The sequence below is a fragment of the Acipenser ruthenus genome, chromosome 31 (genome assembly GCF_902713425.1).
Source record: "Acipenser ruthenus chromosome 31, fAciRut3.2 maternal haplotype, whole genome shotgun sequence".
NCBI lineage: Eukaryota > Metazoa > Chordata > Actinopteri > Acipenseriformes > Acipenseridae > Acipenser > Acipenser ruthenus.
Window position 1 is genome coordinate 6,525,995 of NC_081219.1, and position 15,273 is coordinate 6,541,267.

The window sequence follows — 15,273 nt, forward strand, 5'->3', positions numbered from 1 at the left end:
TGCCCCCCTCCTAGCTGCAATCCCCCGTGTCTCCCTTCATCCCCTCTTGCCCTCTCCACTACTCCTCCTCTACAGGCTGACTGGTCATGCCTTCCATCCACTCTCCATCCTTCTGTGCCTGCTCCTTCTCTTCCCTAGCCCCTCTGGTGGCACCAGCTAGACTGCACTTGTATATGTCTTGCTGTACTGCTCCTATTATGCACTGGACTTGCCTGACCTGTGCACCACGTTACTGGATCCTCCGCTAATGTACTATCCTTGCACTACTATGTCATTATAGATATAACTGTAATCTTAACTTGTTGTATCCTAGTTCATATCATATTTTATTGATATTATTTGTACTTGCTGTAAACTACACTGTTTTTAAATACTAAGCTTGCTTGTAACCATTTACTTCCCTGTAACACTCGCCTTGGATAAAGGCATTTGCCAAATAAATGAATAATAATTATTTAGCCACCACAAGATTTGATTGGGTGGAGCACAAAATACTTTAGTAAATCACTTCCCTTTTTGAGTAACAAGCTGACTCAAGTTCTACTACAAACCTATTAATTTAGGCTTTGTTACATGCTATAACTTTCAATTTATTTTGACCAGCTGAAATGCTGTGTACTACTTTAAAAAAAAAAAAAACACAAAAAAACTTAAAACCGGAAAGTCTACTTCTATAACATTAAAATACATTATAAGGGCCCTTTCACACCTAGTTCATTTTGGAGATGATAATTCGCACTTGAGTTCAGTTGACACCTAAGTTGGGTTCGTTTTGGCAGGTGTGAAACGTCCAAACGCATCAGAGTGCGCACCAAACAAATGGACCCAGATTCACTTAAATAGGTGGTCTCTGCCCGTTTGGGAGGGAACTGTAATGCGTTTCAACCTCAAATTTGGACAGTGTGAAAGCAATCTCATTACAATCCAAGATGCAAACTAAACCGAACCAACTGATGTAATGCATAACCCACAGTACATTGCGCTCAGAAAACACGCATAGGTGTGTATGGTTGAAAAAAAAAAAAAAGAACATAGTGCCGCATGAAAACGTCAGTGTTCCTCAGCGATATGTCTAACACGGGTTTCGTGCTGACATTCTAACAGCAGCGGTCGAACAACCCAAATGAATGTACATTATGTAATTATTACAGATACAGTATTTAATAGACGCTCTGTACATTTACTCCCGCTGATTGTCTTCCAAATGTGTAGACCTGTCTATAACCAATAAAGTTCACTGAAAGAACAGTTACGGGCAGTGCACACATTTTGCAGGATATGCCAGAATCGTGGCTTTGAAAACGGCTATGAAGCTGCTTTCAAAATTAAGAGGGATTTACAGCTGGAGATGGCGAATCGTAAAAGCAGACAACTTTGGACAGCTATTTTTAAAATTGTGCTTGATTTATAAAATGTAAGTACAGTATCAACAGTTTACTTTTCTCTAAAGACAATTTGTAGTATAGTAGGTTACATTATTGCAGAGTAGCCTACAGTAGCTTACCGTAGGCCTATTTTTATTATAGTTTGCAATGGTTTATTCTTGTATTTTGTTTAATAAACAGAACCGTAATGTCTATCTCAGTGATGTTCTCTTAAAACGCGTATTTCAATGATGTGCTTTCTAAAAGTACGGTGTATATAGGCTCCATATAAATAAACTTGAAATTAACTTGAAACGGTGGCTTTCTGCTTATTAACAACTTCGGTTATTAACAACATTTGGCTGGGATCCAAGGGGTTGATAATAAACGGCATCTACTATAGCAGTCCTATCACAGGACTGACACGGGTGGAGTCCTCCATGTTTATACGTTCACTGTAGTTTCTACTGATATCGCCACGAACATCTGCCTAGGCATCAACAGGAAGATATCATTTTGGTCACGTCTACAACTAGTCGATAAGATTCACTTGAAAGAATTGTAATGTGAAAGCAAACGCATTCTAGTGCGATTACAGTTGTGAAGACGAACTTTAAACTCGCTTGGAGAAAAAAAAAAAGTTTGTTTGATATTTTTCAGTGTGAAACCAAGTGAAGCAAAATTGCAACATTTTAGTTAGTTTGCAAGTGAATTTTGAATCAGATCTTTATAAACAAACTAGGTATGAAAGGGTCCTAAATTATATCCTGATCCAGGATTTGCATACATTGCAAACAATATACATCACATCGAAGCTTAAATACAGTTACCAATAGAAAGAGACTGTTCAACACCATGAACTTTCACTGAAGGCAAATATTCATCTTTTTCCCCACAGCATAATAAAGAACTGGAAAAGGAACGGGACAGCCTTAAGCTTGAAGTTTACAGATTGAAGTAAGTGACTGGCTAAAAAACAAGACTTCCTGAGTCAGGGTTCATTTTATAAATGATATCCTCTGGGCACAGAAGTAGGAGTCAAAACTTAAAAACAGGTAATTATGTTAAAACATATTACCATACACTGAATGTGAATACAGTTGTTTTATTTCCTTGGTTAGGTTAGGGTGGGGGGGTGGGGGGTTGTTTTTCCTCTCCTGAGTGCTAACGGACCATGCTTGCATCAAAGTGAGCGAGCATAGCTGGGCCGAATGGCCTTTTCTCATTCTTGTAGTTTAAAACTAAAATATGTACTATGTTGAAAACCAGAATTTTTTTCCCCTTCCCTAAAATGCTCCAGCTATGACACCTGAAATATAAATGTTGTATTTAATTCTCCAAGTAGAGATGTTTGGCATAGCTGCAGAAAGACGGGCCATGCTCTTTACCTGGTGCAGAGACAGGGCAGTGCAAAACTGTACCACATTCTTCCAAACACATGAAAGAATCGTTGCATGATCTTGAGACCCTAACTCAAATTAAGACCTGATTTAAATCTTAAGATCAGTATTAAAATTCTCGCAGCTGGCCTGTCTTTCTACACCTGTGACAGATGTTTGGTACTTCACACTTTCACGCATGTTTTTGTAAATACTTATTTACTTGAATCACTGCCTACTCTGTGTCTGCAGTAAAGTGAGCGAGGAGGTGAAACAGGAGACCTCAGAGCTGTCAGAGCAGCTGCGATTGAGAGTGAGTGAGAACTCTGCCATGAAACTGGACATCGAGGACTTGCGCAAGAAGCTTGAGATGGCTGATCTCATGATCCAGCAGGTGAGCAACTGTGATTGTGGCTCATACCTTCCACTGGAGCGAGGAGTCTTTCTGGAGTCTTTTCCACAATCCAAGCATCTATAAGATACTGTCAGGATGTGAGTGGTGCGTAAGGGTTAAGCAGTCAGTGTCCAACCAGCACTTGCAATTATTAAACCTTGGGGTATTTTTATTTTCCCAAAAACAATCAACAACTAATAATACACTCCTCTACCAGCAATGGTAGGGAGTGTACACAAAAAGGATTACAGTTCCGCACTTAAATAATAATCTGCTCCACTACCAGCAATGGTAGGGAGCACAATCCCAGAAACAATAATAAACTAATTATAACTCCTGCACGTTTGCACGGCAACGTGCTCTTTTCTCTCCGGTGCTGTACAAGTGTCCCGTGTAGAGTGGTGAGGTTTGTGTGCGTGGATCAACAGCTGGCTCCGTGGCGACAGCTTCCGTGCTACTCGTACTCTGCAACAATAAGCAAAAACGAAACAAAGAAAAAACACGGCGCTCTGGTTTGTTAGTCATCAGTATAAGGGTCCGTACTCGCGTAGCTGCAGCTCCTTAATACTGCCCAACTCCTCCCCGCAATCAGCTCGGTGTCCTGGTCTATCCACCCTCCGCGGACCCCGCAGCTGTTTGCAGTGGATTTGTTTAGCAGCCCTGTTGCTATGCGACCTCCCCAAGATGGCCGACTTTCGGTGTCTACCCCCCCTCAGTCCGACCTCATCCTGTGAAAGCGTACAACCAACCTTACACTGTGCCTTTTCTGGCCCGGAGGGAGATTTACATAATAACATAAGAAAGTTTACAAATGAAAGGAGGCCATTCGGCCCATCTTGCTTGTTTGGTTATTAGTAGCTTATTGATCCCAGAATCTCATCAAGCAGCTTCTTGAAGGATCCCCGGGTGTCAGCTTCAACAACGTTACTGGTGAGTTGGTTCCAGACCCTTACAATTCTCTGTGTAAAAAAGTGCCTCATATTTGCTGTTCTGAATGCCCCTTTATCTAATCTCCATTTGTGACCCCTGGTTCTTGTTTATTTTTTCAGGTCGAAAAAGTCCCCTGGGTCAACATTTTCTATACCTTTTAGAATTTTGAATGCTTGAATCGGATCGCCGTATAGTCTTCTTTGTTCAAGACTGAATAAATTAAATTCTTTAAGCCTGTCTGTATACGACATGCCTTTTAAACCTGGAATGATTCTGGTCGCTCGTCTTTGCACTCTTTCTAGAGCAGCAGTATACTTTTTGTAGCGAGGTGACCAGAACTGAACAAAACTCCCCAGTAATGTTGTTGAAGCTGACACCCTGGGATCCTTCAAGAAGCTGCTTGATGAGATTCTGGGATCAATAAGCTACTAACAACCAAACGAGCAAGATGGGCTGAATGGCCTCCTCTCGTTTGTAAACTTTCTTATGTTCTTCTTATGTTCTTAATGCATTTTAAAGTTTTAACATTACTTCCCTTGATTTAAATTCAACACTTTATTATATATCCGAGCATCTTGATGGCCTTTTTTTATAGCTTTCTTTATAATGCATATTTGTATTGCCTGCCTTACACTTTTCTCTATTAAATGATCATTTTGAATAACCATTGCTGCTGCAACGGTGTTTGCGGTGACTCCTATTTTTGTGTCGTCTGCAAATTTAACAAGTTTGGTTACCTCACTCCATTTTGATGTTTCTCCTCTAATCCGTGCTTTCTGTTTTCTACATGTTAACCACTCCCTAATCCATGTGCATGCATTTCCTTGAATCCCTACTGCGTTCAGTTTGAGAATGAATCTTTTATGCGGGACTTTGTCAAAAGCTTTCTGGAAATCTAAATCAACCATGTTATATGCTTTGCAATTGTCGATGTTGCATCCTCAAAACCAAATCTAGCAGGTTAGTTAGACCTGCTTAAACCATGCTGACTGTCTCCCAGGATACTGTTACCATATAGGTAATTTTCCATTTTGGATCTTATTATAGTTTCCATAAGTTTACATATAATAGAAGTCAGGCTTATTGGTCTGTAGTTACCTGGTTCGGTTTTGTCTCCCTTTTTGTGGATCGGTATTACGTTTGCAATTTTCCAGGCTGTCGGTACAACCCCTGTGTCAAGAGACCTGTTGCATGATCCTGGTTAGCGGTTTGTAAATAACTTCTTCCATTTCTTTGAGTACTATTGGGAGGATCTCATCCTGCCCAGGGGATTTGTTTATTTTAAGAGCTCTTAGTCCCTTCTACCTCGTTTATGCTAAAGTTACTTAAAACTGGATAGGAACAGGTCGACGTGAGGCATGTTGCCTGTATCCTCCTTTGTAAAAACTTGTGAAAAGTAATCATTTAATATATTTGCTATTTTTTTCTCTTCGTCTATGATTTTGCCATTTGTATCTCTTAGACATTTAACCTCCTCTTTGAATGTTCTCTTGCTGTTATAATATTGGAAAAACATTTTGGAATTGGTTTTAGCCCCCTTAACAATATTGATTTATATCTCTCTCTTGGCCTTTCTAACTTCCTTTTTGACTTGTGTTTGCAGTTCCAAGTACTCTTTCTGTGTACTTTGTTTTTGGTCCCTTTTAAACGCTCTGTCAAGTGCCTTTTTTTGCTGAATATTTTTTTAAATTGATCTATTAAACCATTTTGGCCATTTTGTTTTAGATTTAGATTTGTCTACTTTTGGGATGCAGTTGTTTTGTGCCTCTAGTACTACATTTTTTATATGAGGGAAGTTGAAATCCCCCATTTAATATGGCTTCTCCTTAGCTGCACGCATTTAAGAACAAGAAGAAGAAGAAGAAGATTTAAGAAAAAGTTTACAAACGAGAGGAGGCCATTCAGCCCCTCTTGCTTGTTTGGTTGTTAGTAGCTTATTGATCCCAGAATCTCATCAAGCAGCTTCTTGAAGGATCCCAGGGTGTCATCTTCAACAACATTACTGGGGAGTTGGTTCCAGACCCTCACAATTCTCTGTGTAAAAAAGTGCCTATTTTCTGTTCTGAATGTGCCTTTTATCTAATCTTCATTTGTGACCCCTGGTCCTTGTTTCTTTTTTCAGGTCAAAAAAGTCTGAATTTGGCGGTCTATAGCGTGCCCCTATTATTATGCCCTTTTCAATTTTTTGTCCATTATTCTGACCCATATTGATTCTGCATTGTTTTTCTTCCAGATTTAACACCTGGGCTTCAAGACTATTTTTGATGTATAGCACTATCCCTCCACCTCTTTTGCCCTGCCTGCCTTTCCTATGCAATGTATACCCACTAATATTATATTTGTCTCCATCACTCTCGGTTAACCAAGTTTCTGTAACACCTATCACATTGTAGTTACATGTTAGTGCAGTAGCTACAAGTTAAAACATTTTGTTTCTGAGACTTCTAGCATTTAGATAAATACATTTAATGGCTGTCTTACCTGAGTTGTTGCCCTTGTTTTGATGTTGTCTCCCTTCCTTTCTAGTTTAATGCTTCTGAACCTCCTCAAGGATCCTTGATTGGTTCCCTTTTTATTTAAGTGCAGTCCATCCCACCTATATAGATTGTTCTTGTTGTAGAATGTGGTCCAATGTTCAAGGAAGGTGAAGCCTTCCTGTGTGCACCACGTTTTCAGCCATGCATTTAGATTATTTATTTCCAGCTGTCCGTATGCTCCTTTGCAAGGTGCCAGCAGTATCCCAGAAAATACCACAGTTTTGGTCTTGTCTTTTACAGTTCAGTTCAGATCCCTTCTCTCTCTGTCACACATACACTTACACATTCTGCAACCCAGAGTATCAGACATGCTGGTGTTAAATTCAGCTTCAAAGTCCTTGTATTCACTAGTTAAACAGGTCTTTGAATACATTAATGATCCCACGTGTTAGGAAATGGAGCCATATAATCCTCATCCTTATTTGGTTTGAGTCTTGAGTTGTTTCCATGTCTTCTCAAGCCCCCCTTATTTTTTCTGCTTAGTTTTCCAGCCAGTCGGGACCTCCAGATGCCAACCATCAACTTCATATGGTGATGGAGGAGAAGCTGCAGCTTGAGGCACAGCTGGTACAGGTATCTATGGGCTGTGTGTTCTTATCAGATAAGAGGAACCCCAGGGTTTTCTGGTTTTGCTTCTGCTTTGGTTTAAGACAAATACCTTCATTTTAGAATGAGGGTTAGATCAAGGGTGGACTGGATCCAGAGAAACATAGAATGATGAATGACTAGGTAACAGCCTTCAAATTAAAAGGGATGTCTAAAAAATGCTTGAGTTTTAGTTTAGAAAACCCAAGTTCTCCCTGTCCCCTTGTATTGGATATTGTAAGAAAAAGATTTCACAATACATATCTGTCCTTGTTTTGGCATGGGCTTTCTACTTTTTTTCTGGTAAGTTTTACTATGTATGTTTTATTTTATTTGAGTTTTTGAAGTTCTGGATGTCCTGGGATTGAGAGTGAGAGCAGCCTTTTGTCACAGCATTTGAGTTTGATGGGTGGCTACAATTGAAACAACAAAAGGAATTCTGTAAACCCTGAATATTAAACTATGTGTGTAAGGTTTTTATACCTGATTTCAGATGTTCTAGTTTTGTATTTCTAGTATTCATTATGAAATGCTTGATTCAGTGCTATCTGTGTTGCAGGTGATGGAAACCATACAGCAGCTTAAAACAGAGAGAGATCAGTATGCAGCACAGCTAAAAGAAGAGGGTAACACCTGGAAGGAGAGGGTTGAGCAGCTGGTTGCTCAGGTATGTGCACAAAGACTTCTTTTTTGCTGAGCTTTGCAGTCAGTTAAAATAGAAAACATGTTTCTTTTCTGAGGTGATATAGCCCTCAAAACCAGTTACTGAATACTACTGTTGTGTTTGGTCAGTGTAGCATTAGGATGAAACGATAAACCATACTACTATTTTCCATGGTCTGTACAGCCTAAAGGAGGAGGCTGCTACCCTCTGGTCGATCAGTTTGGCCTTCATATTCAGTTATTACAGGAGTATGTGGCTGACTGGTCTGCAGGATAGTATCATTGACTTTTTAATTAAGTAAAATGTGTTGCTCAAGGCCATGTGCCTCTTGCCAGGTGAACATTCTTTCAGAGGAGAAGGAGAAGAGCCTGGTCAAGACCCAAGAGCTAGAAGCTTTAGTTACAGAGTTGCAGAACACCCCTGGTAATGCTCATTCATTTTTTCCTTTACTGTTAAACTTTATAAATATCTACTAAAGCCAAACCACTACTGCCTGCTGATTTGATAAGAATTTAGTTTGCAGTTTTTTGGCTTGAAGACATCCTAGCGCTATCAGCAATTTGTGAGGTTCCTTAAAATGTGCTCTAACTTTCTGCATTGCAGAACCAAGGAGCTACTCCTGTATTGCATACTGCAGTCCAGCACTGCACTGGTTCCATCAGTATTAATACCATCTCGTGTTTGATGATGTTTCTGCAGCCCAGATGTCCCAAGAGAGTGTGCCCCAGGCTGCCCCTCAACCCGAGGGACCTACTGAGAGTGAGGCTGCTCTGCAGGAGGCTGTGAACTCACTGCAGCAGGAGAAGGAAGCCCTTGGAAACCAGCTCCATGCCCAGGTAAGTCTAATTCAGGCTGACCATTTTCTTTTAGAAACTGGTTAATTACCGTGTAACTCAGTGAGAAAAGATCGTATTATACAAGGAAATAAGATCCTTGCTGTGAAGTTGGAGGCAATCAGATGGGTCCATTATCTTCACTTTATGATGAACCAAACGCATTAGGTTGCAGCAGTTTTGTTTCTGCATTGTTGTGTTAAGCTGGGCTTTAGATGGGTTTGGGTCTCTTGTGCAAATAAAATACATTAAGAAATGCTTTAGAAATTTGACACTTTGACTAATAAAGCATACAGAGGAACTTGAGAATAATACATTGAACAGATTTAACGACAAACTCCCTTATATATGTACTTTAGTTTCAAATGTAATTTTTTTTTGCATACATGTTTACAACAGTTGTGTAATTTTATATAAAAAGATTAAAGCTTTTTAAAAATATGACAGTGATGAGTAAATGGGTCGTAATCCAAAATGTCTAGAACACTCAATTACATCTCTGTGACGAAGAACTCATCACTTAGAAGTACACGCATACAACTCCACCTAAAATACTTAAAAAAAAAAAAAAATTAAATACATATATATATATTAAACTTTGTACTTACCTGTGTGAAGAGCTGGGAGGAGTCCTGGTAGAATCCTGTTAGAGAAAACGTCATGTTGGAGCGGGAGCGTGCCCTAGAGGTCAGATTAAAATAGGGTTAGTCTGGGGGACTTTGCATCCATATGGAAATGAAGGAGCTCTATGGTTTTACAGTTAGTATTAAAGAGGGGAAATTAAAGGTTAGTTGAATTTGAATGTTATTTTGTAGTAGATAAAATGTTCTACATTAATGGTGAGGCAATACCAACAGTGTCTGAGAAGCCAGTGAAAAGTCTTGGGAGATGGTATGACGGGGATCTAAAGGACACAGTTTGTGTGGGAGAAGTTAGACAACAAGCAGTAGAAGGGTTGAAGAGCATAGACAGCAGCGCTTTACCAGGCAAACTGAAACTCTGGTGTTTTCAGTTTGGTCTACTGCCGAGGCTGCTGTGGCCACTGTGTACGAGGTTTCTTTGACAACAGTAGAGAAGCTTGAAGCTTTAATCAGTTCATACATCAGGAAATGGTTGGGAGTTCCACGCTGCCTCAGCAGAGTGGGACGTTATGGTAAAGGAATACTGGTCTCAGTTCAGCTCCTCCTACATGGCACAAGGCAGCCCCAGCTCAACGGAGGAAGCTGGTAGTCAACGAGGTGCAAAAGCAGGAGGAGAGGATGAGGTGCGTAAAGGCCATTTCCCAGGCCAAACAGGGAGAATGGATGAGATGGGAGAGTGTGGAACAACGCAAGATTGACTGGCAAGACCTATGGTCAGTGGAACAGAGTAGGATCAGTTTCCTCATCAGGTCAACATATGATGTTCTCCCATCACCACAGAACCTAAACCTCTGGGTAGGAGAGGATCCCTCATGTCCTTTGTGTTCATCATCTGCAACATTAAGGCACATTTTGACAGGATGTAAGCTGGCTCTTAGCCAAGGACGGTTTACTTGGCGCTATGACCAGGTGCTACAATGTTTGGCCTTAGCATTGGAAGAAAAGTGTAACATGACCAATAAGTTGCCACCAGTTCCATCAAAACATTACACACAAAAGACAACATTCCTCTGCCCAGGAGAGCAACCACCAAGAAAAGGTGTTAAATCCAAGCCTCGCCCAGGACAACTGGATGCTGCTAGAGACTGGAAAATGCTGGCAGATGTTGGTCAATGGCTTATTTTTCCACTGGTAATTGCCACCACTAACCTTTGATCAGATATTGTCTTGTGGTCTGGATCAGCACACCTTGTTCACCTGATAGAGTTAACAGTACCGTGGGAGGATGCTGTAGATGAGGCGTATGAGAGGGAGAAACTGCGGTATGCTCAACTAGCCGCTGAAGCGGAACAGCGAGGATGGAGAGTCCGGGTCTATCCAGTGCAGGTGGGTTGTCGAGGATTTGTGGCACACTCTACGGAAAGTCTGGTTGTGGATCTCAAGCACAATAGAAAGAAAGAAACGCTAATGTACAGGTAAGTAAGCTGGGCTGAGTTGAGTGGGGGACGGAGGGGAGTGATGCTGGGACGCCAGGATCACCGTCGAGCCCTCTTGAGGTGTCGTGAGCTAGTCGACGAAACACCGAGGATGGAAGGTGCCCATTTGAAGACCTCAGAGATGTACCCTAATTATCTCAATCCTGACGGTTGTCATGCTGATGCGCTGGGGAGACCGCACTGTGGTTGATCCCCGGAGCCAGCATCGCAGCCGTTGTGTGTGCTGATGCGCTAGGGAGGCAAATAAGCTGATCCCTGGAGCCAGCATTACACTTCAGCCATCAACCCCAGGCAGAAGGATATCTACATCATCATATGGAAGGAAATGCAAATGGGTGGAGACACAGATGGATCACATTAGTTTACTGTAAAGCTACGTCTTAGTTGGTGCTTATCTTGGCGAGAAGTTTTAACATCTACTCTTTTGTAATGGAAATCATGTATAACTACAGTAATTGTGATTTAAAATAACCTTTTGTTAGACTTAAATTTATTTAAGATGTTAGATAGTTCCAGGGGGAGGAGCTTCCTACAGGATCAAGTGTATATACCCCTCTGTGGCTCATTCAGGGGTGAGAGGGTTGAAGTGCAGTCTATGCTCCAGGTAACCAGTGAGATGCAGCTGCCCAAGGTTTGGAGTACTAGCTATTAGTTACTTCATACTACAGCTAAATTATTATAGCTGGGTTAATAGTTAGACTGTGATAGCTTGTTGTTTTTGATCAAATCTAGTCTAGTGTTCTCTGTTTTGGATGTGTTCAACAAGAAATTATTAACTTTTGCAACTGTGGTGCCAAGGAAATCAAATAAAAAGAACTGTTCTTTATTCAAACATCATTGTCTGCTGATTTCTTCTTGCCTAAGTTACCCCAACCTCTACCTCTGGCTAAGCTACCCTTACAATCTCATAATAGCCACGGGGTGGATTTCTGGGTTGCTTTGAGGAAACCTTTTTTGTTTCCCCCACTACATTTTTCAAGCTTTCATAGAAATAAACATCCAAACAGAACATCCAATCAGTTTTTAAAAAAGCATTAAGTACTGTTGTCAATGATGTGTATGAACTGCTAAAACACGACACTCATGATCGTGTTTTGCTGCCAATTACCAAGCTTCTGATTTGTGTGCAGGTACGAGACAACGAGCAGCTGAGCCGACTGTGTCAGGAGAAGGAGGAGCGCATGCTGGAGCTGGAATGCATGGTGCAGCGCTTCAATGACAGCTCGGTGGACCACCAGCAGATCCTGGAGGACATGCAGAGCGACAAGGCCACCATCAGTCGGGCCCTGGCACAGAACAGAGAGCTCAAAGAGCAGCTAGCAGAGTTGCAAAATGGATTTGTCAAACTGGTACGATCCCAAGTTTTCTCTTCTATTGGGAAACCTGAGTGCAATATGTGGGAAGACAGGGTTCATTAGTCTGTGGGTCTGTTTAGAGCTGTGGACTTGTGGTTGGAGATATGGTTCCCAGAGACAATGTAGGCTTGTGGCTTGAGCAGGTTAGAGCTAAAGGACAGGGTGACAGACTAATCTAGTGGTTGAGAGAGTTGGAGATACTGCTTCCTAGTTGTGAAAGGTGAAGTTAGAGATCCAGGACAAAGACAGAATTAGTGCGTTTACATTTACAACTCTGGCTTAGGATCAATCAGATTAAAAGATTCTTTTCATTTGAGCCACCGGTTTACACTTAGCACTGATCCAGGCTGGCCCTGGCCCTTCACGCACGTGCATAGCCCCTGAACTGCAGTGCCTGATAATACCATATCCACCACACCTTGCTTGAAGACATTTCCCCATCCCAACACACTTTTATGTGTTTCTACTTCAAGGTGTTTCTAATTAAGATTTAATTTTGCCATCAGACATGGAGTGAAGCATTGGCAGCAAGAGGATCTGCCATCTATCACTGCGTCTGATGAGGCAGTCGATCGGGAGTTCCCCTCTGAGGAAGGTGACTCGGATAGTGCAACACCAGTAGTGCAGGTGTCACTATCAGCAGAGCTTTTGCCACTGATTAAGAGGGCCACGCACGTTTTGAATGTTCCGTGGTCTGTAGATGACAAGCGGTAACGCTCAATTTTTGAGGATGGTCCGGCTCTCTTTCAAGTGTCTCCTCCGGTACACCTGGATTTCCTCTTTGAGGTTCTTTCATCCTGGGGTCACCCGGCTACAGCGCCTGCTGCTTCACGTTCCTTGGGAGCGCTGTATAGCCTGCATGAGGCAGATAAACTTGGCTTGGCTTATTTTCCACCAGTAGATGATGCCGCTATCGCATCCTGTCAGCGCAATTTTTAAAACGTGCCCGACTGGCTTCAGCTGCCTATGAAGGACATTGTCCCTTGTTGGAGGCTTAATGTGGTGCTGGAAGTGCTTATGAAGTCTCCCTTTGAGCCCTTACATTCAGCAGAGCTGAAATATGTATCAATGAAAGTGGCTTTCTTACTTGCTATTACATCTGCGAAGCGAGTCAGTGACATGCAAGCCTTTTCGGTTGCAAAAGTCTGCTTAATTTTTGCACAAGCCGGGCGAAAGTCACACTTCATACGGCAACTTCATACGCTTTGCCCGGTGTGGGCACTTTATGCGGAGAAAAACAGAAGTTGGAGGCAGTCTGAGCAATTGTTTATCTGTTATGGGGCTAAGTCCCATGGGAAAGCTCTGTCCAAACAGAGGCTATCAAGATGGAGCACAGATACGGTTCAGACTGCATATGAACGAGCCAACTTGCCCCCTCCAGAGAAGCTCACTGCCTATTCAACCAGGGGCATGGCAACTTTGTGGGCTTTATTCCAGGGCGCAACTGTCAAAGACGCTACAGCCCACACTTTTTTACGCGGATCTATTGGCTGAAAGACTTTTCTACTCCAGCGAATAATGTGCAGAATGAAGGCGGTGGAATGAATTGGAGTGAATAAAATGAATTGCTCTTCATTTTAAGTAGTGCTGTTATAATGCAAACACATAATTATCGCAGTTATTATTAATTGTATTGAGTTTTTAGCCAGGGTGAAGTCTTTGTTTTATGAAACAGTTAGTGTTGCAGCTACAACCTCCAAGCAGCAAGGGTAAATGTGATTTTATAATTCATATCACATAAAACTTTATGTATGCAATCACTCTTGTCTTCTTGGTATTTGTATAATGACATCACTGTTAAAAGTCAAGTTTGATAGATTAGGAGTTAAAACTAAGTATAGGTCTACAACAAATATTCTGGCATTGCTACCAGCGTCGTAACCAGAGCTGACATTCTACCGAGGTCAAACTTAGGTTTCAAGCTATAGCTGGCAGTATTTATATGACTGACTGGTATTTACTATTCAACCTGCAAATCTGTGTTACACGGCAAACCAACAGAGAAAATTAAGGAGTCTTTTGTACTTTACCAGAATTTTTACATGAGCATCAGCATTGATGATGCAAAAAAACAACCAAGGACACGACCTCGGTGTCCTCCTAGCTAGTGACGGCCGTGATTGCTACATTTCTTATTTTCTTTTATATTGAATTTGAATGAACCTCGGGTACTAGTATTAGTATATTATTCAGAAAAAAAAACTATTACTAAACTTTTGTATTTACATGCAATAATATCCTCATATCTTTCTTTCTTCTGTTATAAAATCTTTGGGGGGGGGCATGGGTGGCTACGGCTCTGTACGATGAGTACATTTAAAAAATAAAACCTCTACATTTAAATTCATTAAACTTTCACAAGCATGTGACTTTAGTTTTCAAACTGTGTAATTGTTAGTGCTGTATTGCAAAATTAAACAAGCACTATGTGTGGGTCATATTGATACATATCAAAATACAATCACAGTTTACGTTTGAAAGAAAAAGAAATATATATTCTGACAAGGCGTCGTGGCAACTAGGCTTGTTTCACGTTTATCCCACATGAATTATTTAATGTCTTTTTTCACATTTAAAGCACAAATATAAAAGTCTGTTTTGTGTTTTGGAATCCTCTGTCTGTCAGCATTCTGTCAAAGATATTGTTTGTTTCTGTTGTCCAAGTAACAGTCCCTATTTGTTGTAGTCTGTGCCAGTTTGACGCTGACAATGGGGGCGTTGCCCACAAGTGTACGTGGCAAATGTGATTCGTCTCGGTGACCGCTGCATTCACTGTAGCCAAAAAACAGACCAAAGTCGTCGCTTCAGTCCCCTCTGCAGGCCACTTTTTAGGACGGCTGGACCTGGGCTGGCTGCGTTTACACTAGAAAAAGAAAGACCTAAGCCATCTCAGATGGCTTTGAAGTAGCTAGTGTAAACTGGGTACATTTATTGTTAAATGTTAGTGCTATGCAGTTTTACTGAGAGTGCTATGTTCCCTGCAGACCAATGAGAACATGGAGCTGACCAATGGGCTGCAGTCAGAGCAGCATGTGAAGAAGGAGGTGGCCAAGAAGATGGGGCAGCTGCAGGAGGATCTGCACCAAGTGAAGGAACAGGTGGGTTGTGACTCCATTCTTCCAACTAGACCGTGACTGTACTGGTGGTGTCTGAAG

The 15,273-nt window shown here is 41.4% G+C and overlaps 1 protein-coding gene across 4 annotated transcripts in view; it reads left to right on the top strand.

Annotated features, from left to right (window-relative positions):
* The window catches only part of LOC117964728 (golgin subfamily A member 2-like), a 79,958-nt gene that overhangs the window by 29,684 nt on the left and 35,001 nt on the right, over positions 1–15,273 (top strand). For all 4 annotated transcript variants that reach the window (XM_059005379.1, XM_059005381.1, XM_059005380.1 and 1 more), the window contains 8 exons: positions 2,263–2,321; positions 2,996–3,137; positions 7,088–7,177; positions 7,749–7,856; positions 8,189–8,276; positions 8,553–8,689; positions 11,894–12,112; positions 15,103–15,216. In XM_059005379.1, the coding sequence (XP_058861362.1) occupies positions 2,263–2,321; positions 2,996–3,137; positions 7,088–7,177; positions 7,749–7,856; positions 8,189–8,276; positions 8,553–8,689; positions 11,894–12,112; positions 15,103–15,216 (957 nt within the window). The remainder of the gene's footprint in view (positions 1–2,262; positions 2,322–2,995; positions 3,138–7,087; positions 7,178–7,748; positions 7,857–8,188; positions 8,277–8,552; positions 8,690–11,893; positions 12,113–15,102; positions 15,217–15,273) is intronic.